Raw genomic sequence first — 26,442 nt, forward strand, 5'->3', positions numbered from 1 at the left:
TGTGGACAGGAGTGGGAGGAGAGGCCAGGCACGGGTGGGGAAAGGCCAAGAGATAGAGCAGAGGGAGGAGCCTAAGCGTGCTCCCTAGCAGAGGGGAGAGGAGTTCTGTAGTCTAGTTTTTCACCTTCCCTGCGACATTCTGAGTCTGCTGAGAGGAGAGGGGAGAGAAGTGCAGGCCTTTCTGGGTTTGGGTCCTGGCCAGCTGGCAGCCCTTGTTACAGCCTCATAGACAAGGGGTATGTGGGGTGCATCAGTTTCCCCTGCTTGGTGCAGCCGCTGCTGTCCCTGCTGCCCAGCCACCACTTATTGGAGCCCAGGGACGCTGCTGGCCATATGCGGCCTCGGGGAAGACTGGGGAGAAGGGATGGGTCTGGTGGCCCCATGATGGCCAGAGGTGTTTGGAGGTGGCGGGATGGAGGGTGGCAGCAGGAGACCTGGGCAGGGCACTTGCTGGGAGGAGCTGGGGCCTGGGTCGGAAGGCTCACAGACCGGGCTCAGTGTGGTTGTCTGTAGGGTTTCTCTGGGCCTTTTTCAGGGCAGGGCGGATGCTGGGGACATCTCTCTGTGAGGCCATTTGTGGGTGTGTGCCCAGGCTTTGGGCTTGGACTCTTGCCGACTGTGGGTGCTGTGGTCTATCACTGCCTTGGGGTACTTAGAGTCCCCAGCTTTCTTCTCCTGCTTCTCCATGTTTCCTAATGGCCTCTCGGGGTCCAGAGAATTTGGGCCATAAGGAAGCTGAGGTTTCTGTCCTGCTTCCACTTGAATTCTGAGCCTTGTCCTCAGCAGGTTGGCGAGCACTCAGGCATCCCTGTCCTCCCTGGGCTCATTTGCGGGTGGTGGTTGCAGGGCAGGCTCTGTGACTGTGCCTTCAGGTAGGGCAGGAGGGGCTGTGCTTGGGTGAAGTGGCCTGGCCTGGAGGGATGTGAAACCTAGGCTCTGAGCTCTGCCAGCAGCACCCTGGCCTGGTGTGCCTTGCAGGGAGGGGAAGGCTGGCCTGGAAGAAAGGACTGTTGGTGCTTACCTGGAGGGCTTGCTTAGGCCTTTTGAGGAGAGAGTGAGAGGCAGGCTAGCTCAGGCAGGAAGCTGTAGGTTAGACCCAGAACTAGAAGGACTGAATGTAGCTGCAGGATCTCCAGCTGGGGCCTGGGGAGCCTGTCCATCACAGGTCCAGAGATGTGGGGGGCCTCTGCCCTGGGGCTCCCTCCGCAGCTTGCTGGATGTGCCTCACTAGCAAGGGCAGCGGCGCCCTCTAGTGCTCCCATGTGGCACTGATGCCCCACAGAGAGGCCTGAGGCAGAGCGCAGTATCCAGAAAAAGGCCGCTGCTGTCGCACAGTGCAGTGGCTGGAAGGAAGGGATGAGGGTGTGAAGGGCCGAGAAGATGGTGCTCCTGCTCTCTGACATGGCACTCATCTGCTGGGTCCCCAGGCGGTTACACTCGGCCCTGACCAGTGTGTGGTGGAGCAAGGAGGGGATAGTTGAGACTAAGCCCTGTCTGGGCCTCTGGACTTATTCTGCTCCCCTTCCCTGCGGTGAGCCTTCCACACTGAGCTGCAGCATGGCTATGTAGTGTGTTTGAGGACAGGCAAGACCATGCATGTTAAACCCGCCAGTGCCAAAGTGCATTGTCTTTGTGTCTATCCCGGGTCATCCTTGCACTCCCCTGCCCCTCCCCGTCACCGTCCATGGAACTTTGTGTACAGAAGGTCAAATGTTGAATACAAAAATGTTTTAAACTGAGGATAAGTGTGGTGCAACGTAGAGGCAGGTATATTATTATGGTGGCCTTTAGCCACCTCTGCATCGCCCCAGCCCCCCACCAGGTGTGGTGAACAAGGTCTTAGTGAGCCCGGAATGTGCCGTGGCAGCTGAAGGAGCTCCGAGTCTCGGGCTGCATTCTTGGTGGTGTAAATGAATAACTATAATGTGTGCCTTGTGACGTCGTGTGGCCTTGCTTCCTGTTGTGCCTGTTTTCTTCGTATAGTTACCATATTAACAGTGTTCTGGTTTGGAAGATAAGTTATATGGTCTCCCTGCTTATAACTTACAAGGCCCCTCTCTGTCACTTCATCACGCCCAGATGATGGCAGAGGATGTGTCCATCTCCTGGATACGTTTCCTGGACATTAGGCACATCTCAGGAGGTCATGCCTCAGGAGGGATGGCTGCAGATGTTGCTGGGGGCGGGCATGCCTCAAAGGCTGGCTTTGGCCTTTTGGGGAACTGCCTGGCAGAGAGCCCGTGCAGATCCACTTGCCATCTCTGAGACCAACACATGGAAATAACAAGGATACTCACCTCATCTCAGCCCAAGGAAGAGCTGTTTAGTAGTGACGCCTGGCCTCCGGCTGCAGAGATGGCCCTGTGGCGTGGTGTTTAAGAAGGGGGAGGGGGTCTGTCGGAGTGAACAGGCGATTCCTGCATTCGGTGGCAGGTTCAACCACTTGTTCCAAGGTTCTTGCAGACCTTGTAGTTTATTCCCTCGGGTTGAAGGGGCACAGATATTTGGACTTCTGTTTCCTTCCCCAATATTTGGCTGTAAAAGAAGACAAATCACACTATGTCACTGCCCCCACTGCTTGGGAGTGGGGAGCCTGTGCCAGGCTGGCATGGTGGGTTCTAGGACACAGGGGTGCTTCTGTTCTCAGAGCACAACCTGCAAATATAACCACGCAAAGGGAATGTGTCTCTGACCTGGGCCAGGTGGAGTCGCAGGGAGGGGACATTTTGAAGTGAGACCCTTCAGAATGTGTACTTGGTGTGGGGCAAGGGAGAAGAAGGCACGAAGGAGGGGCGTGTTGCTGGGTAGGCGGATGGACGGATTGCTCTCAGAGGTACCACCGGCTCTGGGAACCTGCCATCCTGGTGCCTGGAGTCCCTTCCTCCAGGGAGAGCCCTTTGCCGATTCCATACCAACAGGTCCGTGTGTGCCTCTGGGGAGCCCGTGGGGAGAGGGAGGTTGCTGAGCCTAGCGTGGCGCTCCCAGTCGACTCCCCTGCTGCTCCTGTTCCTGCAGTCTGACTGCCAGTCAGGTTGCTGCAAGGGTGAGCGTGGGCCCAGGCTGGGACTGAGGCGCCTAGAGCTAAGCTGAGCTCCTTAGTGGTGATGGGGCTGTCTTCCCTCAGACCACTGTGGCTCTGTCATAAAGGGGGCTGCGGGGAGAAGTAGCTCAAAGTACCCCAGCCCTCTTCCTAGGGCCTGAGTCTTACTGGCAGCATTGGGCTGCGATGGGCTGCTGTGAGCTTTCTACATGGAGCTGCAGCACTGGCTACATAGTGTGTTTGAGGACAGGCAAGACTGCATGTGTTAAATCTGCCAGTGCCAAAGCGCAAGCCCTGATGGCATGTAGGCTGAGGTCGGGGCCTTGACCCTCGTGGTGGTGGTACACCCCTCGTCACTCCTCTTGGCATAGGGCCTGCCTGGGATGAAGGGAGAAGAGACATCTGCTGGGGTTGGGACTCTGAGCCTAGGATTCTCCCTCTTTCAGTGTGTTCACAATGTCCTTAGAAGCGGGGTGGAGCTGGGAAGCCAGGTGGGGTATGGGTGGATGGGATTTTTTTACCTCCCCCCCAATCTCTGGGTGGTGGGGACGAGACTGAGAACCCACCCTTGGATGGGGAGTTATTGTGGGGGGAAAATAGGGTCAGGAGAATCTGTGGAAGCTGGACTCTTATGAGAAATCCATAGGTTGGGGAACTAGCTGTGTCCTACCTGTGAGGCTGACCTCCCTGTCTCCCCAACTGTTTTGGGGGGCCACCTTTGCTTCTGGTTGAACCCGACTCCTTCCTGTCATCTGTCCCTGGTGTTTGCTGACAAGCTGACCCTGCTTCGGCCCAGCTCTGTGTGTGGACCTGCCCTGTGAGGGCCCTGGGCTCTCAGAAGAATCCTGGCAAGCTCCAGACAGCTTGGCCTCTTTCCACAGGGCCCCTCCTAGCCCAGTGTGCACTCCTCTGGGCGGGGTGCTGGTGGAGCCTGGCTTCTGCCCCCCTCAGGGCTCAACGAGGCATTTCCTGTGGAAGAAGCTGGTTCGGTAGAGAATATATATATGTAGGAGTTTCTCCAGAATGTTTCCACCTGGGCGGGTAGAGCTGAAGGAATGGGAGTCTTGGGAGCTTAGAGCAGGGGCTTGGAGGCTGGCAGTGAGGAGAGAGAGAACAGAGGTGAGGCCACCGAGGTCTGGCTCTGACAGGGCCTCAGCTGTGAGGCAAGTGCAGACCACTGTTCCCCTCTTCTCCCGCACTGTTTTTCCCGGCCTTCTGTCTGTGTCCTGGGGAAGTGGAAAGCTCTAGTTTCAGAGCGTGCCCCTGCCCACATCTCTGAAGTTGGCTGTGCTCTGTGGACAGCTGCCAGTGCAGGGGGTGCTTCTCCTGGAAAGGACCCTGGAGAGGACACTTGAAGGCCAGCAGGCATTCTCTGGTGTCTTTGGGAGTGTAGGTTTATTGTCATGGGATGGGTTTTCCCATAGTTGCTGCTGCTGCTGCCACATTTCCAGCCTTTGTCTGGCAAGGCTGGCCTGTGAGGGAGGCGAGGCGAGGGGTCTCCGTCTGCAGGTGCTGGGCTGTGTGCACACAGGACAGTAGACATCCTCAGCAAATGTCTTGTCCTCCTTGGCCAGTTAGGCTGCCCTTGAAAGAAACGAGACACCTTGTCAAGCCTGATGACAGCCCATTATTACCTCCTGCTTCTGCATGGGACCAGCAGGACCTAGTCTGTCCGGGGAGCCAGAATTCCAGGTGCCCTGCAGGGTCCTGGCAGTGCTGGCTTTGCCAGCCAGGTACCTAGGCCTGGCCTTTTTCTGGTCTTTTGTTCCCCTCGTGCCAGCTGGTGTTTTCTTTGCTCTCCTTCAGTCCTGAAAAGGGCGTGAGGTGCTTCCGGATTGGTGTTTCAGGTGTCAAGTCCATTGTTGAGTAGACTCTTCAGTGTGGGACAGTAGAGAGAAACACTGGAGTGAGGTTTGGATCCTGCCTATAAAGTGGTACTGTTGCTCTCAGGGGTTGGTGTGAGGATTAAAATAGCTCTGCCCAGCATCTTTCTTCTTCGGTGGCACCCGATAATGTTACACATTGGGGTCTTCCCTCTGTCCCTGGCCCAAGTGGCCGAGCCCAGTCCGTGTGCGTGCTGCGGCCCCTCGTCCGAGGAGGGGGTGGGGTGGGGGCGTGGTATTCAGCAGGGGCCTTTCCAGTCTTGGCATTAACCAGGAGGCTCACGGTTTTGTCTCCCTCCACAGCCTGGACGTGTCTCCTCAGGTAGAATCTGACCCAGCTGCTCTTCCTCACCACCTCCCCTGCTCCCCCTGGGCTCTGGCCCCCCCCACTCCTGCTCCCATCGCTGCTCCCATGCTAAGCACTAACCTTTTTGCAGCCGCCTCCCCTGCTGCTGCCACTGCTGCCGCCGCCGCCACCACCGCTGCCCCTGAAGCCACCCCATCTGGATTCTTGGGTCTCACCAACCCGTTCCTCACCTCCTTGCAGAGCAACCCCTTCTTCGAGGAGCTCGTAGCCGACATAGCACTAAACTCTCCTTCACCTGCTCCCTCTCTCCCCAGTGCCTCGAGGGCCAGCCCCACCCCCCTGGCCTCCCCTGGGAAAGCCCTGCCTGAGTGGGACAACACCTTCAACGTCTTTGCTGCCAGCAGGCTGTGTCCAGAGGCCAGGAGCGAGATCCTGGCCCCTGCAAGAGTGGGGCTGGAGGCGGCTGGGCTGCAAGACCCAGGAGCCGGGGCCATGACAGTGAAGGCAACTGAGCCCAAGGAAGCTCCTGAGGGAGGAGGAGGAAGAAGTGGGAGCAGCATGTGGCTGGAGCCCAGGGTTCTTCTGGACTTGGGACTGGACCGTCAGAGCACAAGCACGGCTGACCTGGGATCCCTCAGGTCGGAAGGGGCCGGCCTACCTTCCACATCAGCCCAGCTGCACCCAAGAGCCTCAGCCTCAGAACCAGACAGGGAGCCGCCAGCTCCAGAAGGGGAAGCAGAGCAGAGTCCAGCAGACGATGGGACGTCTCTGTTTAGCTCCCCAGAAGTGATCAGTGTGTGGGAGAGGCTGCCTGGCCCAGATGGCACCCCTGAAGGCCAGGATGAGGAGGCCTCCCGAGGTGAAAGCCAGCTCTTCCACGAGCTCAATACTGTCGACGATTCCTGGCCCTGGGATGTGGTCACCATTTCTCCAGCAGCTGAGATGGCCTCACCAGTCCTGCAGGGAGAGTCTGATGAGCTGCCTCCTCCCCAGGTGCAGCCAGAATCGCCAGAAACTGTGAGCCTCAGGGGCAGCGAGGGGCCTGCCCCACTGGAGCCGGAGCCAGAGCCTCAGCCCGAGTGGGCGTCTGACAAAGGGCTGCAGCCCAGCACACCACCTCCCAAGCCACCACGCCTCTTCACGCCCTCAAGTTCCCAAGAAGAGGAGGAGGAGAAAGAGGAGAAGGCCGCAGGGGGGCTGAGTAACAGCGGGGTGGGGACAGGAGGAGAAGATGCTTCCCCAAGTGCACTGGTCGTTGGTCCCCAGGAGACCAAGGAGGAGGGAGAGAAGCCCGATTCAGAGGAGTCTGACAGCCGTTCTTCTGTGACCCTGCTGGGCGAGCCAGGTCCGGACGATCTAGCAGAGGATGCCAGCCTCCCTGAGCCTGGACCTGGCCTGTCTGTGCCCACCAGCTGCCCTGAGGCGCCTGCCCCCGTACCCTGTTACTCAGAGAGCTTGGCTCTTCAGAGTCAGCAGATCTGGGGGCCTCCAGAGAAGGGAGAAGGCCCTGAGGCTCCTGAGGCCCAGAGCCAGGGACCAGTAGGAGAAGGGCTTGGGCCCTTGTCAGCCACCTCCCAGCAGGCTGACTTGTGGGCCTCCAGGGAGGATGCCTCGAGCCCCTTCTTGTCTCAGGAGAGCCGAGATCCCCCCAGCCTCCCATCCACATCCCCACCAGGGTCCAGGGAATCTTCCATCCACTCTGGGCCAGAAGAGCTGCCCACTCCTCCAGAGCCTGCCTTTCCACCACCCCCTCTCCCGCTCTGGGCCAGTCACCACCATGGGGGGCCTAGCCCTCCATGCTCTCCCCTGCCTGGAGCCTGGCCCCTGAACTCTTCCTCCCCACCTCTTGGGGAGCCAGCCTTGCCCCCTGGCCCTTTTGAGCCCTCCCCACCGGGGGGCTCCCCTGCCCCACTCAGGGAAGACCGCGCTGCAGCCACCCCAGCCTCCCCGCTTGTGCTTCTGCCCTTGGAGACACGACCAGCTGAGGAGCCACAGCCCAGTGCCAGGTGAGAGACAACCCCCAGAACACTTTCCAGGAGGAAGAGGGTGGAGGGAGCAGAACAGCCCAAGGGGCTGAGGTGTTCACATTCCTGGCTTATCCTTTCCTAGGGCAGGTGAGGGTCTCCTCCACCCTAGGGGAAGGATGGTGCAGGCTCTGAAGACATGAGCCTTGTGTGGTACCAGCTCTGAAGCTGCCTCCTTGGGACTTTGGACCATCAGGGTGCCCCTACAAGCTGGGGGTTTGGGAAATGACACTGACGAGGTGCAGCGGGTAAGGGATGAAGTCGGGGAGAGCGGATGTGGGCTGGCAGGGGAAAGGGAATGAGAGCCATGCCTTGGCCCTTCCAGAGCTCATGCATTCAGCTGCAGGGGGGCTGTGGGCTGTTGGGCCAGTTCTGGGGCAGGCCTTGGGAGAACAGGCTGGCAGTGGAGACTTGAGCACTTTCCTGTCCAGATGGGGTGAAGGGAGCAGGCTAGGGAAGGCACAGAGCTGGAGGAGGGATCAGGACTTAAGTCAGAAAGAAAGCTGGAAGAAGGAAAAAAGAAAAACTAAAATGTTTTCCACATGTGACCTTTAGAAGACAGGTTCCCCAGCCTTAGCAGGTGCTTCATTGGTTTGCATTTTATGCCTTTTCAGGGGCGGGGGTGGGGTTCCAATGCATTTAGGACTGCTGAGTGGACAGCAGATGCCACATGACTGTGGTCACCATGGCATCAGTTTAGAAGAATCATACGGTTGCGACTTCACCAGGTGGCTGGTGAGGGATGATGAGAGTGGAGGTCTGGGGACCTGGGAGGTGATGGGGTGGGACTTGGCTGGGCATCAGCACTCTAGGAAGCCTGTGTGAAGAAGGGGTCATTGGGACAGGGCACGGGGCTTGGGGAGCAGGGCTGGCTGCAGCACTGGCCTCCGTGTGGCCCCCTGCCTGCTCCGGGACTCTGGCTCACACATCTGGCCATCTACATTCACTGAGCAGGGATGAAGGACACTGTCCCCACTCCATTCCCAAGGAATTCCCAGTGCAGCGGGGCAGATAGGGAACCCAAGAAGGGAAGCCCCTGGGGGCCAGCACTGATCCATGAGCAGGTGGGAGAGGGTCCAGGCTGCCCCCAGCTTTCTTCCCTAGCAGTAGGTGGTGCTGCAGCTCCCCTGAGGGGAGCGGGGCACGCTGGTGGCTACAGTGTCCTCAGCTGGCCCTGCTGTCTTCTAGCATGACCTCTAATTATACCCGCCACTTTTTGTAAGTTTTATTCTTCTCAGAGTTGGCTTCAAGGCTATACCATCGCAAAGTGGATGGGCCAGTAGAGCTGCCCCATTCCTCAGATGAGGAAGTGGAGTCCATGAGAGCTGCAGGGTCCAGGGTCCCTCAGATGTAGGGGGCAAACAGACCGAGAGCCTGGGCCTCCTGGCCCCTCATTCAGGGTGCTTTGTGCTGCACTGGTCATCCTCCCCTTCCCCAGCACAGCCTATAGGTGGCATCAGAGCTGCTTTTACACCCCATCTTAGTGCAGACTCCTAGGTGGCAGGAAAGGACTCTGACTCTTTTCCGGAGTTGTGAGGCTGAATCCGCAGGCTGAGCCCCAGTGTCTCTGCGTCTGAGTGAGCCTTCCTTCAGTGGAGTGCAGGGCCTCCGACTGAGCCATTTTGCACCCTACTCCCGAATGGTCTGAGTCCTCTGTGAAGTAAGCATAGGCTTGTAAGTGGTCCCCTGGGCAGGTGAGTTGATTTGGGGATCTGATCCAGTTTCTGTTGTAGTTTATGTAACTGTGACAGGTACAGGGGGCTGGGGGATCCCAGAGGAGGGTCTTCTTAGCCTGGGGGCATTAGGAGGAGGTAGCCTTGCACAGTTTTGAAACACAAGTAGGAATTAGTGAGCCAATGGGAATAGAGCAATGTTCCGGACTGAAGAAGGGTTTTTGTAAGAGCCTGAAGATAAGAGAGAGAAGTGGCTGGCAGAATAGTGGGCCATGAGGAAAGGGCCAGATTGTGTGAAAGATTGTGTTTCTTTACCTTGATAGAGACCATTAAAGGATCCTCAAGCATTGGAAAGGCTGAGGTCATTGTCCTGCAGCAGAATGGAGGAATGGGTGGAGGTGGGCAAGACTAGGATGGGGGAGCTGATTTAGTGGCTGTGGCTGGAAGGAAGGTTTAGCAAGCACTGGCTTGGAGAGGAGGGGATGGTTTGAGAGAAGGTAGGAAGCGGGCAGGGCTTGTCAGTGGGACTCCCTGGTTCCTGCCTTTCTGACCTGAGTCATGGCAGGCCAACAGTGCTGCTCACTGCTGGGGCAGCACAGAGGAAAGGGCAGGTGTGGAGGAGAGCATGATACACCCGAAGGGGACCCTGCAGGCAGCAAGCCAGCCTGCAACTGTGGATCTACAGCCCGGTAGGGGGATCTGGGCTGGAGAATAGACATTAGGGGGTGGTGGGAGCCAAGGAGGAGGAGAGGTGGGAATCCAAGGGCAGACTAGCAGTTAAGACTGAGAAGGGAGGCTCGGCATGGTGGCTCACGCCTATAATCCTAGCACTCTGGGAGACCGAGGCGGGAGGATTGCTTGAGCTCAGGAGTTTGAGACCAGCCTGAGCAAGAGCGAGACCCAGTCTCTACCCAAAATAGAAAAAATTAGCCGGGTGTGGTGGCGCGCACCTGTAGTCCCAGCTACTTGGGAGGCTGAGGCAGGAGGATCGCTTGAGCCCAAGAGTTTGAGGTTGCTGTGAGCTAGGCTGATGCCACAGCACTCTAGCCCAGGTGACAGAGCAAGACTCTGTCTCAAAAAAAAAAAAAAAAAAACAAAGACTGAGTAGGGGCTATCAGAGGTCAGAAAACTAGATGGAGGTCTTGAGGGAAAATGGAAAAGAAGAGCAGCCCCAAGGAAGGAGCAGTCCAAGTGTCCACTGTACAGAGAGGTTGGTCAGGTGAGAACCAGCAGGGCTTGGTGACCTCATCTGGTACACTCGTGGTGGGCCGTGGGGACCGACGTGCTGTTGTGATGGGTTGAGGAGGCACATAAAGGTAAGAAGTTAGAGACAAATGTAGTCTACATGCCCCGGAGAGGTTTGAGGTGACTAAGGATGATAGCGAGAGCAAATGCAAGGTCAAGGGAGAGTTTTGCAGGCCTGTCTAAATGTAGATGGGAAGCAACCAATAGGGAGAGGTGTGTGGCCAAGCATCTCAGTTTGCCCAGGTCTTTCCTGGTTTTAGCACTAAAAGTCCCATGTCTTGGGAATCTGCAGTCCTGGGAGAGTTTGGAAACTGAGAAGGTTGGTCACCCTCCTAGAGAAATGCTATAATATAGAAGAGGAAGGAGGGAAGGCATCTTGAGGGGGCATCCTTGGCAAAGACTGGGTGCAGGTGCAGAGAAGTTTGTCGGATAGCCTCTGTCATCCCTGTGAAGGGGCAGGTCATCAGGTCAATGAGGCAGGGAAATGGGGAGGAAGCAGGCGGTGGGGTGAGGACTGAGGAGAGCTGGGAGGATTGCCGAGGAGTGCTGGGTGCAGCTGCCCTGGAGACCTTGACTGTGGAGGGGCAGCTACCACCAGGTGGTGGGCTTTCTGTCCAGCAGACCTGGAGGCTGCACAGAGAAGGCAGCCCCACCTTTGACCCGCGCCACTGTCGTCTCCCCATAACCCATCTCCTGTCTGTCTTCACAGTCCCCACCCCGTGAAGCCCCTCAGTGCAGCCCCTGTGGAGTGCAGTGCTGACAGGAAGCAGTCCCGCTCCAGCCTGAGCACAGCCCTGAGCAGTGGGCTGGAGAAGCTCAAGACAGTCGCATCCGGCAGCGTTCAGCCTCTGGCTCTGGCCCCCCAGGTTGGCCAGACTGTGGACACCAAGAGGCTGAAGGTGAGGCACAGCAGGGGGCATCTGGCAGAGCATGTGGCGCTGTCTCCCGGAGAGAGGCCAGGAGTCTTGAGGCAGGGTGCTGGGGAGGGTGGAGCAGGCAGCAGGCTGGGGACCCCCTCCAGAGTCTTGAAGCCAGTGGGGCTGTCTTTGGCATCGGAGATGGAGGCAGCCCCAGGTCCTGTGGTGGCGAAACCAGGGTGTTGGTGGGCAGGGAAGCCTGGGGCTGCCCTGCTCACCCACATTCTGTCTGGCCTCAGGACTCAGCTGTGCTGGACCAGTCGGCCAAGTACTACCACCTGACCCACGACGAGCTCATCAGCCTGCTCCTGCAGCGGGAGCGGGAGCTGAGCCAGCGCGACGAGCATGTGCAGGAGCTGGAGAGCTACATCGACCGGCTGCTGGTGCGGATCATGGAGACCTCGCCCACACTGCTGCAGATCCCCCCCACCTCCCCCAAATAGCCCTTTTCACTCCCACCCCCAGGAGGGTTGGCATGGACCTGCCACCCGCCTGCCCTCCCACTGAACTCACTGTCACCTGGGCAGGGTATAGTGTGCCCTCCTTGTCACCCCCTGCTCCCCTCTCCCTCTTGCCTCTGCTGGGGCTGCTGGAAGGGGGCCCTTTGGATTCCCTTTGGAGGTGTCAGATTCCATGTACAACTTGTATCTTTGGGAGCCCTGGGTCTTTCCCACCTGCCTGTTTTCATACCCCTTAGCTTTGGGAAGGGGGGTGTCCAGGGAAATGAAACAAGGCATTTAGCCCTCCAGATGAAGCAGGGGTGAGGTGCAGTTTGATGTGGCATCTGGGATAAGGCTGGTTGCTAGCACATACTTTATAATCCCCCAGGGATGGTCAGCCATTTCCTCCCACGGCCTAACCCTCATCCTGTTCATTTCCCTCCAGCCCCTGGAGGGGCTTCTAGTATTACTGGGACAGGGACCAAGCTGCCCATTTGTCTATGAGTTATGGGCAGCCAGGGCTCCTACTCTTCAGCCTCACCTGCATTCCCCTGAGAGCAAGGAACCTGTGTGATCTGGTCTCAGCCATGTCCCAAGTCTGTTTCCATCTCCAGCTGTTTGTGGAGCGGGACCGGTGTGGACAGAGGTGGATGATGTGTGTTCTCCAGGCTGCTCCCCCCCCCGCCCCTGTTTGACCTTTCCCTTGAGTGTCACCTGTGAATGTGTGGAGGGTGGGGGCGGATGGGGGAATAGCTCCTCCATAACCTTCACCTCTGACGCATAGGCTTCTCCAGGTCGGGGCTTTGGGCTGCTTATGTGTTGAGGGTCAAACCTCCATGTCTGTTCTTGTTGCCTGTCCAGATGCCAAAACTCTGTTGCCACAGGGTTTGAACTTTGGAAACCAATTAAAATGTGCCTTTTGTGGGTGGGGTCAAGAGCCTCTGGTTGTTGACCTCTCCCCCTGTGTGGCGTCCCTCTCCCACCGATTGAGCACATAGGGGTGGCTCTATCGGGGTCCTGGGAATGGGAGTCGGGGGTGGGGGCAGCCCTGCTGTATGCTCTTCCCCTCTCCTAGAGTTGATCTCAGTTAAGGGTCTGGCCAAGCTGCTGCTGCTCCTTCAACCTTCCTGCCATCTTCTCCTCCTCCCTTAACCCCAGTAGGAGGATCCTAGGATAAAACCTACTGTTAGGCAGGTGGGCAGGTAGGCCAGGGACTGCCCTGCTCACTCTCTTTCCGTCTAGCCTCAGGACTCAGCTGTGTAGACCAGTCAGCTGGTCTGGAAGTGAAAGGTCCCATTATGCCTTTGGGAGACACCTGTACTTAGGAAAAAGCCTTTGTTGCCTTCCCATCCATCCACTAAGCTGCTGTCCTAGCCTGTCCCTTCTGCCCCATGACTTTGCCTGGCTTGGCTGCAGTGCACTTTGAAATGAAGTGTCTGTCCTTTGGCCCAGCTCCTGATTTGCTTGTAGAAAATACAGCAGGCTTCCCCAAGGCATCTGCAGGGAACCTTTGGTGGTGTGGATTAGCAAAAGTTTGGGGTGAGGAGGTGCTGAAGGAGAACACTTTTGGCCTAGTGAGGAGGCAAGAGCTCATCTGGGACCAACTCTTCCTCTTACGAGGGCCTGTGGGTTCACTTGGAAGGCCTCAGGAGATGTGCAGTATGGGTGATGTCTGTTTTCTGCTAGGATGGAACAGAGAAGCCCCACACATGGAGTAAAGCCCGTATAAAGTTACCTACCTTAAGGTCCACTCATCAAGGTGGAGAAAAGTATCCACAGAGACCCAGGACTTCAGGCATGGTTTTTAGGGGTAATTAGGTGTTTCTCTTCTGCGGTATCTCTTCTGAGAAGGAATCACTTCCCTACTAGGTATTCCTCTGGGCTTTATTCAGTCCCCTGGCCCTGATCAGTTCATCTTGGATTATGGGCACCCCAAGTACCCAGGGCAGGGATGTCTTTGGGAGAGTTTTTGAATTGTTGCCCAACATTCTTGTTTGATGTTTCTGCTCCTGGCCACAACTTGGAGGAAGGCTGCAGGTGGGGTGGGGCAGGGAGCAGGCACAGTTCTGCTTTGCTGTTTGTCCTCCTAGTTGTAACTCCTGTTTATAAAGAGCTTATTCTTCATGTCTGAGCACTTTATGAAGAATAAAAAGTCCATGTGCTGCAGGTGGCTCTGTTGTGTTCCTGTTTTGAAATGAGCGGGTAAAGGCGGTTGGGTTGTGGGAAGAGGCAACCTTAAATCAAGGTGATGGGGTTCTTGGATGACACTGCCCCTGTCCTGACATCAGAGGGCAGCAGCACAGTGTTGCCCAGTGGCCTGGACTCAGTCTTTTCTCACTCCCAGGATACTCACATTTATTGGGTACTGTGGGGGAATATAGAGGATAAAAAAATTGATTCTTATTCTCAAGCTGCTTAGTTTAGTAGGGGAAGATAAGATACAAATCCAGGATACAAGTTGTTCTTCATGGCTATGCTAGAATCTTCAGCTTTAGGAAAAGTCTGTTTCCTGTGGTTCGATTATTAGTGGATGGGGAACTCCGCTCATGCAGTGTCCAGAAAGACACAGGCAGACACGAGCCAACCCTGCACCTTGCCATGACATGAATGAGACCCAAAGTCGGTTCCCTGGAGTCAAAACCAAGTATTTCTACTGTTCTCTTGGGTGAAATAGGCAGCTTTCCTCCCCACCCCCTACCCTCAGTCTGGCTCACTGATCCGGTACTTCAGCTGGGAATATTCAGCTACTCCGGGCTGCAGCAGTGTGCATTATCCATGCTGGAGCTTGCTCTACACTGCAGTACTCCACCTTGCCTAAAGTCCTTGAGGCTGCTGCTTGATAAACGCCACTGAATCCCATTCCGCACCTCACCTTCCAGTTCTCCTGCTCAGTAATGAGGCCTCTGGAGGGATCTTTCTTGGTTGGTTAAAGGAGGAATAGGCTGCCAGGGCTCTTAAGCCCCTACTGGTTAACTCAGAGCCAACACATACTTGAGTTCCTACTGTGAGCCCTGAAGACTTAGCCTGGCACTGAAGACTTAGCAGTGAATGAAAAAGTCACAGCCTCTGTCAGAATCTGAAGGGATGGGAAAAAAGTCATAGCCTCTGCCCTGTGGACCTTACAGTAGGAGACAGATACCCAAAACCATAAAAAATTAAGGGCTGCAAAAGAGAAGCACTGGGTGCTATAGGAGCGTGTCTGGGATTCTGTGGAAGTAGGGTGATAGACTGGGAAATGCAATATTTAGCTGAGGCCAGAGAGAGAGCCAGCGTCAGGCGAAGTTAAAAGTTTGTCTTCTGGGTACAGAATGTTCAAGGGTGCACGCTCCAGGATCTGAGTGTCAGGGTGGCTGGAAAGCACAGGGCGAATGGGCAGGGTGGCGACTGAAGAAACTGCATGAAGGTTTCGCAGTGCAACTCCTTGCAGAAAGCTTTCTGAGATTAACCCCACTCTGCCTGGAGTCCTTGCCCATCTGTTCCTGGGTCAGGCCCGCTTGAGTCGGGGCCCTTCTCCTGGACTGCCATTCGGGGAGCGACGCCTACCGCAGTAACTCAGACTTCTGGAGGCAGGTAAGCAGCGAGGGCTCCCGTGGCCCCCGTCGGGACCTCAGAGTCGTGCATACACACCTTTCTCCGACTGCGGACCCCTGCAAGGCTGGCTGCGGGACCGAGACCCGATTTGTGTTGATGCAACTCTCCGCAGTCTCGGGTTGTCAAGCGCCGCGACGAGAAAAACTACACTCCCCACAACTCCTTGCGCCTCCCGCTCGCTGCGGTTGCTTAGAGCCAATCGGGAGAGGCAGCTGTGGCGGGGGCCGAGGAGGGACATTTTAAAAGGGCCGGAGATTGCGGGCGTCAGTGGCCATGGCGGATACAGCGACTACAGCATCGGCGGCGGCGGCGGCTAGTGCCGCTAGCGCCTCGACCGATGCACCTCCTTTCCAGTTGGGCAAACCCCGCTTTCAGCAGGTGAGGACGGGGCTGTGGCCTGTGGGTCGGCGTGTGGCACAGGGAGGGCCAGCAAACTCCCCTCCAAAGTCCCCTTCAGCCCGGGGGTGTCCGACCCGCGGCCACCGAAGCCTGCAGCTAATGCCTTGGGGACCTCGGCCACAGTCGACCCTTTCCCATTGGTCAGTGGGGCGGGCGAGGACTCCCACCTTGGCTCCCTATTGGCCGCTGGGGCCGTCACTCCCCGGCTGCCCGCGCCCTCCAGCCTTGCCCACCCGACGCGCTCTCTGATTGGCCGCCGCCGGCCGCGGCCGGGGATCCCCGGTGCTCGGGTCCGAGCGGCTCCCGCAGGGTCGCTCCGGGCTGTGCAGCCGTCCGCTCCGGGCGCAAAGTTCGAGTCCGGCCCCGGATGAGAAGTTGGCGTGGCCGGGATGCCTTCTAACTTTTTCCCGGGTGGGGGCTGACATTCCTTTCGAGCTGCTGGCGTAGCTGCCGGGCAGCGTCCGCGCCGCGGTCACGTTCCCAGCCCTCGACCCCAAGCCGAGTCCACGAAGCGCGCCAGAATAGGGCCACATGCCGAGGGGTGCGGCGGCCCGGCGACCCCCGTTCTCCCCACCCCCGACCCCGCTTAGGATTCGCCGACGCAGCGAATCGGCCAGCTGGTGCCCTGCAGGGAAGGAGCTAGGACGTGTGGGTACAGCCAGGGGTGTGGGCGAAACGCTGTGTCATCCCCTGGGGCCGTCGCCCCTCGGAGGGGCCGCGTCCACGGGAGCCCGCGCCAGCCCCTCCCACGCTGCGTCCTCCGCAGAGGGTCTCCCGCACCCGGCCCCACAGAACGCTCGACTCTGTGCAGACCCGCTCGGGCTCTTAGGGACACGATGACAGTTGTCCTTTTCCTCCGGGACCCCCGCCAGGGCATCGCTAACTCGGCCCTCGGCCACGGAGACGGGGATAGAACAGGCAGCCCAGACGTGCTGGCTGGGCCCGGGAGCCAGGACGCTGGGAGGGGCTGTTCCCACGCCGCAGACCCTCGGGCCCCCTGCCTCCCGCGCTGAGGAAATGGACTTTATTTGTTAGGAAGAGGGCAGAGAGACTCGGCTTAAGTGAACCAGGGCTCGCCGCGGGGTGGGTAGCAGCTGAGGCGGCCAGAAAGAACTTTGCAGGAAGAAAGGAAATAGTACAAAGGTCGGTGCTGTGTTTTGTTTTATTTTTTTAAATGGTGGTGAAGGGAGAGGGACTGGTTCCAGCAAAGGAGTGCCCTGAGCTTGGTTGATAATTAAGGAGCTGTGCTCCTGAGCCTTCTGAAAAAAATATCCCCAATGTTTTTAAGCAGGACTTTAATTCCTTTTAAAAATAGACCATCTCAGCATGTAGGTATCTGGGGTGAGACTGGTGTCTTCCTGCTAGTGTAGGATGCCACCTAGTGCGAGATTGTCAGGGGTGCCCCTGCCTGGACTTGAGTGACCCTTCGTTGCCTGTCCTCCCCTCACCACACACACACACACACACACACACTCTGCTCGTCCTTCAAGACTCAGTCAGAGACACTTGCTGTCTTCTCTGGCACTGTTACCCCTCTGGTCCCATCAAATGACTGACTTCCTCCTGCAGGCCTCTTTGGCTACCCCAAGTGGGATCCTCTTAGCTCAACCTTTCCTTACAATCTGCCCTGTGGTCCTTTAAATGTTTGCTTTGTGGTCACTTGCTTTGCTCAGACCTTCCTAGGCCTTTGGAGAGAAGGGGCTGGGCTTGTCCTTCCCTGTCTCTATTTTACCCTGAGGCGGGTTAGACACGTAGTAATGTGCTGAGTAAAGATGTAAAAGTGTGTGTGTGTGTGTGTGTGTGTGTGTGTGTGTGTGTGTGTGTTTCCCCTGGTGCCTGTTATCTGTGTGTGGCACTCAGGACATTCAGTTACGCAATAGACATTTATCGAATATCTCTTAGAAGCTTAAATGACTCTCATGCTGTAATCACTGCTGGGCCATAGATACACACTTGAGGCTACTCCATTCCTGTAGCCATTGCTGGTACCTGTTTTTGGCACTGCTTTTAAAGGCAGTAAAAGTGTTTGTTGTATTTGCTGTTGACGCTTTCCTCTTCCAGCATAGTGACCTGCATAAAGCACACTGCATGTGATTCATCCATGTTAAGGCACTTTTCTTTCCTCCAAACCTGCTCCTCCTGCAAGGCTTCCTGGCTCTTGAAGTAGCCCAACTTGCCATCCAATCTCTGGAGTCAGAAACCTGGGAGTCACCTATATACTTCTCTTCTCCCTCACCCTCTAAATACAACCAGAGGCCCAGTGATCTCACCTCTTAAACGGTGCTCAAGTCTGCCCATCTCCACTGCCAGAATTCTAGATCAAGACCCAGTCATCTATTTCCTAGGTCACTACAGAAGCCTCCCAATAGGTCTCCCTGCTTCCACTCTGGCCCTCTTCCAACCCCTGCTTCTGCACTGCAGAGTCCCAACGATGTAGGTCTGATCAGGTGACTTCCTGCCCCCCCTACACATTTAAATGCCTGCCAGTGGCTTCCCCTGCTTCTGAGATAAAGACCTCATATCTGAATGGGCCCCAAAGGTCTGCATGGCTCACCCCTGCTGACTTCTTCCTTGAATCCCACCGCCCACCCACCCCCTCTTTTTCTCTTTCCCACCATACTGGCTGCTTTTCAGCCTTTGAATTCACCATGTTCCCTCCCACCACTGGGCCATCTGCCTAGAACATCACCTCTTCCCCTACCCCAACTCTTGTTCACTCTTCTTCATCCCTGATGTGTCCATGAAGCATCACTTCCTTGGGGAAGCCTCCTCCCACCCCCAGTGAGTTTTTGACTGTGCTCACCTACTGCAAAGCACCTATATCAGAGTATATGTTCATTTGGGGTGATTATTTTATTGCCATCTCCCTTTTTGACCATAGGCTCTGTGGAAGCAGGGACTGTACCTGTCTTCACTCCCCATTGACTCTCCAGGGCTCAGCACAGTGCCTGGCACTTAAGAGGTGCTTAATAAAGATTTGTTGAATAAATGAATGTGCTACAGTGCTACAGACACTTAAGCAGGTCTTTGTAGACTTGAATTAAGTTGATTTTACAAGGTTGTAATTGGCTAGGTGGGCCAGCTTTTCTCCAAGTTGTCTTTTAGAGGTCTTGTAAAATTGCACCTTAGTGGGGGCATGTTTGACATTGTAAGATTCATCAGCCCTGAGACACCCCAGAGTGGGGGTCTCTAAGGAAGTGAATCTAAAGACACAAAGGTCAACCGTGTATATACTGAGTTGATGAGTTCCTTCAGGGTCCAGCCCACATCTCTGGGTCCTGTCCTCAGTGTTTGGCATGCAGTAGGTGTCTAATATACTCTCATAGTGCCCTGTGCTGGCCTGACAGAAGCCTGCTTCAGGAGGGAGGGGGGTTGAAGAAGAAGAAAAAAAAAAAAAGCCTGCTTCAGGGTGGTTCGTAATCCAGGGTCCATTCCCAGCACCCAGGCCGGGGACACCACTCTTATTCCCCAGCTAATCTCACCAGTTTCTGCAGGCACCAAGGTCTTTCCTTACTCCCTGGAGTCACTTCAGAACTCCTCTTCCTCTCCTCCCTCAAGGGTCTCACTGTAGAACAGAGCAGGGAGGAAGAGCAGGGAGGAAGAGCAGTGAGTCAGAGGGTGGAGAAAGGGTGATGGGCATTGGTCTGTGACCATTTACTCCCCATAAGATGATGACAGTAGCCAAGCATTGTTCTACCCTTTTTATGTATTGACACTTCATTTTCATAACAACCCTGTGAGGCAGGTACAATGATCTTCAATTTATGAGTGAGAAAACTGCAGCACGCAAACAGATTAAGTAACTTTCAAGGCAGTCTGGCTCCAGAGTCCATGTTTGTTTATTGCCAACTTTTTTATTATGAAGGTTTACAAACATATAAAGGTGGAGACAGACACTCATCAGCGAATCCCTATGCACTGACCACCCAGCTTCAACAATTACCAACTTAAGGCCAGCCTTGTTTTATCTATATATTCCCCACCCCCAATCAGTGAACTACTTTGAAGTAAAGCCCAAACATCTCATCATTTCATTGAACCTACTAGTAGATATCTGTAAAAAAAAAAAAAAAAAAAAATAAGGACTCTTTGGTTAGTTTTTTTCTAATAAACCTTTTAAAATTTTGGAATAATTTTAGATTTACAGAAGTTAAAAGGCAGAGAATTCCTGCATAACCCTCACCCAGTGTTCCCTAATATCATCTTACACTATCCTAGTACGTTTGTCAAAACTAAGAAACCAACATTGGGACATTCCTATTAACTACACTCCAGACTTAATTGGATTTCACTATTTTTTACACTAATGTCCCTTTTGTTTTCCAGGATCCCATCGGGGAACATATCACATTTAGTCATTGTGTCTTCTTAGTCTCCTCTGGTCTGTGACAGTCACAGTACCTGTAACAGTTTCTCAGACTTTCTTTTTGATGACCTTGACAGTTTGGGGAGTACTGGTACGATATTTCGTGGAACGCCCCTCAGTCTGGGTTTGCCTAATGTCTTTCTCGTGGATAGACTGGGGTTATAGGTTTGGGAGAAGAATGTCACAGAGGTGAAGTGCTCTCTTCATCATGTCATATATCAGAGGATTTTTGATTAATTTTAACATAACAACAATACCCTTAACACACCTAAAGTCATTATTTCCAAATAACCAGTCACTCACTATTCATATTTCCCTGATTGTCAAATAATTTTTTTTTAATAGTTGGTTGTTTTGAATCAGGATATTGTAAGTCTCACACGTTACATTTTGTAATGTATCTTTGTAATGTATCCAGTGTAATGTAATGATGTCTCTCTTTTGTATCTCCTGAATTATTGGTTCTTTCCCCCCCTTTTGTCCCCTCATATTTGCTAAAGAAACTAGGTTGTTTGTCTTATAGAATTCCTCTCCTGAATGTGGCTGATGCCGTCTCTGTGGTGTTGTTTAATATGTTCCTCCATCTGCTATTTCTCCTGTAAACTTGAAGTCCATGTTTTTTGTTTTTTGTTTTTTTTTTTTTTTTTTAGACAGGGTCTCACTCCGTCTTCCAGGCTGGAGTGCAGTGTCCTCATCATAGCTCACTGCAACCTCAAACTCCTGGGCGCAAGCAATTCTCCTGCTTCAGCCTCCCAAGTAGCTTAGACTACAGACATGTGCCACCATGTCCCAATAATTTTTCTATTTTTTTGTAGAGATGGGATCTCACTCTTGCTCAGGCTGGTCTTGAACTTTTGGCCTCAAGTAATCCTCCTTCCTTGGCCTCCCAAAGTGCTAGGATTACAGGTGTGAGCCACCATGCCTGGCCAAGTCCATGCTTTTAACCGCCCACACACCTCCTTGCCTAGTGAAGGGGGGCAGATTACAGCATAGCACCCAGGGAACCTCTGAGACTTGGCTTTGCTTGGAGAGGGGTCAACATCTCCTAAAGTCACTTGAGCAGGTTTTTAAACAGATCCTGATGCCTGGAGCCCACCCCAGATCAATAGAATCAGAATTCCTGGGTGTGTGGCCTGGTTTCTGAAGCACCCACGTGATTCATTGTGCAGCCTGGTTCAGGACGACTGTGCTGGTCCAGGCTTTCTGCCTTTGGGCTATAGGTTCAGTGAATTATTCCTAATCCCCAGGAGCAGTAATTTAGAGGTCTGGAGGGGAGGGGATGCCTGTCAGTTTCTTGGTAGACCTTCATCCTCAGCTGTTGCTCCCAAGGCCCGCTCTGCCCCAGGGGCCTGCAGGTGGGAGAGAGGTGAGCCCTGGAGGTGGGAAGGCAGCCTGCTGCTGCAGGCCCAGGGCTCCTGCTGAGAATTAGCTGACTCACCTTTCTTGTGCAGGGAAAGGGAAGGAATCACTTGGCTGACTCATTCTTCTGGTAAAGAAAAAGGGAAGGAAAAACGTCACTGACTATGTGATTGGGTAAAGATGGGGGCTGAATTTTAGAGGGGGAGAGAAGGCTATACATTTTAAACCACTGAGAAAATAAAAATGAACTCAGAGTGAGAAAGTAAACACCTTCCCTGCCATTCATGGAGCAGGAAGGACAGACACACATAAAGCCAGCTGCAAAGAAACAATGTTTCTCACAAGGACCCACTGGAGCTAAAAAGTTTCAGAACAATTCTGTTCTTTGAAATTTCTCATACTCATCCAGAAATCCCACACTTTAAGGTCATAGACTGCTGGAAACTTTGCTGTTTAAATTGTATCAGTAGGAATGAACCAGCCACCTCTTGACTAGCTGATCTAAGCCACTTTGCCTCAGAAAATCCACCCATGTACTTAGCTTCAAATAAGGGGTTTTTGGTCCCAACATTCCACATTAATCTTTACAGTTTCCAAAGAAACAAGACCCATAGTCCACTTGTCTGTCCAGACCTACGTTGACTCCTTCCTACCCTGTCTTGCTTTGCTTTGAGCACATTGAATCTGCTTCATTTACATTTTACTCCACCTTTACCCAAAATTCTATACTAACTCAATCTTTCCCTTTGTTTGGTGAGGCACCCCAGAGTTCCTCTGCTGTGTGTCTTCTTCCTTGCCGTGAGTCAGTAAACCTGACTTTGTCACACTATAGATTTGTCACTGGGGGCCTTAGGCTGATTGGGTTAGGACACTATTATCTGCATTTCCAACTCAGGGCCCCTTTCTTCAGTCTCAGGCCTATGTGTCCACGTGTTTACTGAAGAGTTACATCTGGAAGACCCTTTAAGTATCTCAGACTTACATGACCAATACAGAATTTTTATCTTCTTCCCCATTCAGTCAGTATGCTTCTTGCTGTTCTTATCCTGGTTAACAAGCATTCGTGTCTAACTAGAAATCTAGGCATCATCCATGAATTTTCTTCCTTCCTTGTTCCCCCACAGTCACTCAGCCTTGCAGCACCCCCAGGACCTAGCACAGCTCTGGGCACATGTAGGGCCTCACTAGGCAGCTGAGTGGTGGAGTCAGGTGCAGCTTCTGATCCCAGGCTTCATGCTTTCATACTCTTGCTTACACCTTCTCTGCTTGGTAAATTCATTCTCCTCCCAGTCCCAGCTCTGCTGGGCTGCCTCCTTGACTTACACTAGGAAGAAATCTGTGTGTCCCCAGTGTTCTCTGTGATGCCTCATTTAAGCACTGATCACAGTGTTATTTGTTTACTTATTTGTTTGTAGTTATTTGTCTCTTGATGGGCTCTTAGCTCCTTGAGGGCTTGTTCATTTTGGCATCCCCTGAGCCGAGCTCAACGGGAGTTTATAGATGTCTGTGGGGCAAATTGCTTTATCTGGGACTCTCCCCCAGTAGCTGTGGTGGAAAGTGACACGAGAGGGCTGGCAAGGCTGGGACAGGGTCAAGACAGTGCAGTGCTGGACCATCTTCAAGAAATTGCTTCACTCAGGCCATTCTTCTGGTGATCCTCTTCCTGCTCTGGGCCACCAGCTGCCATGCTGTTACCCTTTTCTGATCCTGCCCTCCCTTCAAAGCCCAGCCCAGCTCCGTCCCCTCCAGGAAGCCTCGAGGCCATTGGCTGCTCTTCAGCCCACACATCCATTCCCCAGTATTCGTGGAGGCCCTTCTGGATGTGTAAGGAGACTCGGAGCCAAGGAGGATAAGGAAAGAGCATCTGACAGTCCACGTCCTTCAGGAGCTCATAATCAAGTATAATACTTAAAATACCAGCTTGTATTTTACTTTATATTTTTTAAAAATAGAATATTCTATATGTTATGTATAATACTGATTTATTTTTCCTTTTAAAAGCAATTTAAAAGATGTAGAAATAAAAATCACCCATAGTCCTATTACCCAGAGATAATCTCTGTTAACATTTTAATGTATTTTCATCTGGCTTTTTGAAAATATAATTTTTACCTTTTATTTTGAAATACTTTCAGTCTTACAGAAAAGTTGCAAGAGTAGGGAAAATTTTTGCGTACCCTTTGCGATCTACCAGTTTTTAACATTTTGTCACATTTCCTTTATTATTCTCTTTGGCTACAGGTGATCATAAAATCTAGCACCATAGCAAATATACATGATAGCATCAGGACATCTTCAATCTGTAAATATCTAACAGTTATACACCTGTGTTGCCAGATTTCATGACTGCCCTGTATATTATATTTACACGTTAGTTTTCTTCAACCATTTGAAAGTAGGTTATGTTCATTCATCCCTTAATATTTCAGTGTCTGTCTTTTAAGAACAAGGACATTTTCTTACATAACCACAGTGCAGTTATTATATTCAGGAAATGTAACATGGATACAAAACTTTTATTAATCTGTGGTCCATATTCCAATTTTGTCACTTGTCTCAGTAATGCCTTTGAGAGCATTTTCCCGCTCTAGTCCAGGGTCCAAACCCAATTCATGTGACGCACTTAATTGTCTCTAGTTTCCTTTAATGCGGAACAGTTTTTGTCTTTGTCTTTATGACATTGGCGCATTTGATGAGCAAGATCAGTTACTTAATTTATGGAATGCCCCTCCCTCTGGGTTTGTCTGATGTTTCCTCATGATGTAGATTCAGTCCCTCCAGAATATTGTGGAAGCAATGCTGGCAACTTTTCAGGGTGTCATTACCAGAGGGACACAATATCTGCCTGCCCCTCATTGGTCCTTTTAACATGTCCCCATCATTTTGGGGGGTAGCACTTCATTACTTTCTGACACAACAAAATGTACCAGTTTCATCTTGTATCTTCCCTGTCTCAGCCCTGGAATTAGCCACTTCCCTGAGAAACTCTAGTTCTTTTTAGTGGGATAGGATCTGGATGTCATTTGGTCTTTTTGCTCTTCATTTAGTATCCACCTAGCTCCATTTATCTCCTTGTTCATTGAGTTGGAATCACACTGCTTATATGCATTTTATAAAATCATAATCATTTTTCCATGTCATAAATACTGTCTGAAAACATGATTATAAAGGCTGCATAGTATTCAGTCATATGAATGGGCCATCATGTATTTAACCACCTACCTATGTAAATAATGCAGCAGTGAACATCCTTAGCGTGCACCCCAACCACATCTCTGAACATCTTGGATTGTTTCCTAGGCTAAATTCTTAGAGGTGAGATTTTGCCAGGACAACAGTGGGAGCCTCGAGCATGCATGTCTTAAGTGGGGAAATGGTTTAGGCCATTTGAATTATAAGAGGTTAGAGAGCAACTGTTTTATTAGGATGGTGCTAAAGCTCGATCTGGTCTGTGAGAGGCAGCACCTGGGTGGCGGGTGACAGTGGGGATGAGACAATGCTCTGTGCAGGGCATGCCACAGTGGGCAGAGAAGTGGAGGTGGGATGAGGCCTGCTGTGCGTGGGGCCTTTGAGGTGACCTGGGGCCTATTGCAGGGTCTTTATTGGAAAGGGAAAGGAGCAAGGGTTGACTGCAGGATCTGGTGTCCTAGGAAGCAAGGGAAGGGAATGTGGAGGCTTCTGTTTCCTCCACTGTGCAGAGGATGGTGCATGGAGAGCTGTGGGGCTCCAGGGAGAAATCTGGGGTAGAGGCTGGAGTGAAGTGAGGCATGAACCCCAGTGTTTGCCGCTTTCCCCTTCATTCTGAGCTTAGCACCCTCTCTCCTCCGCTTGAGCTCGGCTTTGCCCAGCTGGCTTAGTGCCCGGGGCAGAATGCCCAGCGGAGGCATTTCTTGGTTTCCTTTCATTGTGCTCTAATGCCTATGGCCTGCTTAGCACAAAGCCCTCCTTTTGCAGGGTCCCAGCTCTGGGGCGAAGGGCTGGAGGAACAGGCCCCTCACCCTGTGCCTCATAGCAGCTCCAGGGTTATGGGTGAAGGAAGGCCCGAGGGCTGTGAGCTTGGCACTGTCATACCTGAGCTGTGCCTGTGGATATCTTCCGCCCCCAGGGCAGAGCTGGACCGTGGGAAGGGACTCTGTGAGGGGCAGGCAGGGTCTGCTATCACTCAAGCTGTCCTATGCAGGGCAGAGAGGCCAGAAGAGGGCTGCAGACCAGGACTCACCTCCAGCCCGCAAGCCCGGTGGTGCTTGGGAGCTTCTGAAGGGCTCAGAACAGATCTCAGGGCATTGGGAGAGAGGGAGAAAAATGGGAGGCATCTGGAAGAGAAGTTGGGACGGTCACTGATCATCTTAATGGTCTCTCTGAGTTGACTTTAGGAAACTCTCAGCCCCAAGAAATCTGTCCTCAGGTCCCTGAGCAGTGAGGCTTCTCTGGTATTCACACACCTGGGGAGTCCTGGGGACCAGGGGACCCTGATCCTAAGGGCGAGCTGTGGGGTGGGGCTCCCCAGTGTCTGGAGGACGGTGTATGGAACTCACCTACTCTTGTTTCCTATCTTCTTCTCCAGACGTCCTTCTATGGCCGCTTCAGGCACTTCTTGGATATCATTGACCCTCGCACACTCTTTGTCACCGAGGTAAGTCATGGCTGTCACTCAGTGGCCCCAGGCCTTAGTGCCTTGCCAGTTCAGAATGTATGGGTCTTCTGAAGGACCAAGGAGAGTGGGGATGGGGCACCGAAGACACCAGGGGAGGCAGGAGGTGCGAGGAAGGTCACAGATATTCTACTTCTACCTCTACCTCTATCTCTACCTGTATCTATCATCCATCTGTCTGTCTGTCTGTCTGTCTATCTCAAACACTGTGCTGTGTGCTTTTTCACATTATTACATCTGGATCTCTCAAAATGCCCTTCAAGGTAGATATCATCATCATCATTATTATTTAAAACTTTAATGAAATTATTCTCAAGTACATAAATTATATGCTCATTAGAAAAGTTCAAACAGTTCTTGCTTTTATTTATGTGGCGAATTGCATTTATAGATTTGCATATATTAAACCAGCCTTGCATCCCTGGAATAAAGCCCACCTGGTCATGGTGAATTATTTTTTTGATATGCTGCTGAATTCTATTTGCTAAAATTTTGTTGAGGATTTTTGCAGCTATATTCATGAGGGATATTGGTCTGTAGTTTTCTT

At 53.2% G+C, this 26,442-nt stretch overlaps 2 protein-coding genes across 2 annotated transcripts in view; both read left to right on the forward strand.

Moving 5' to 3' along the window:
• RAB11FIP5 (RAB11 family interacting protein 5 (class I)) overlaps window positions 1-13,678 on the forward strand; it is a 37,474-nt gene extending 23,796 nt beyond the window's left edge. Inside the window, exons 4-5 of the mRNA XM_012646492.1 lie at window positions 10,882-11,071; window positions 11,329-13,678. Coding sequence (XP_012501946.1) covers window positions 10,882-11,071; window positions 11,329-11,532 — 394 coding nt within the window. The 3' untranslated portion in view covers window positions 11,533-13,678. The remainder of the gene's footprint in view (window positions 1-10,881; window positions 11,072-11,328) is intronic.
• A 1,584-nt stretch (window positions 13,679-15,262) lies between these two features.
• SFXN5 (sideroflexin 5) overlaps window positions 15,263-26,442 on the forward strand; it is a 116,759-nt gene continuing 105,579 nt past the window's right edge. The window contains exons 1-2 of the mRNA XM_012646494.1: window positions 15,263-15,498; window positions 25,809-25,877. Of these exons, the coding sequence (XP_012501948.1) occupies window positions 15,394-15,498; window positions 25,809-25,877 (174 nt within the window). The 5' untranslated portion in view covers window positions 15,263-15,393. The remainder of the gene's footprint in view (window positions 15,499-25,808; window positions 25,878-26,442) is intronic.

Source organism: Propithecus coquereli, unplaced genomic scaffold, assembly GCF_000956105.1.
Source record: "Propithecus coquereli isolate 6110/MARCELLA unplaced genomic scaffold, Pcoq_1.0 Scaffold243, whole genome shotgun sequence".
Classification (NCBI taxonomy): Eukaryota; Metazoa; Chordata; class Mammalia; order Primates; family Indriidae; genus Propithecus; species Propithecus coquereli.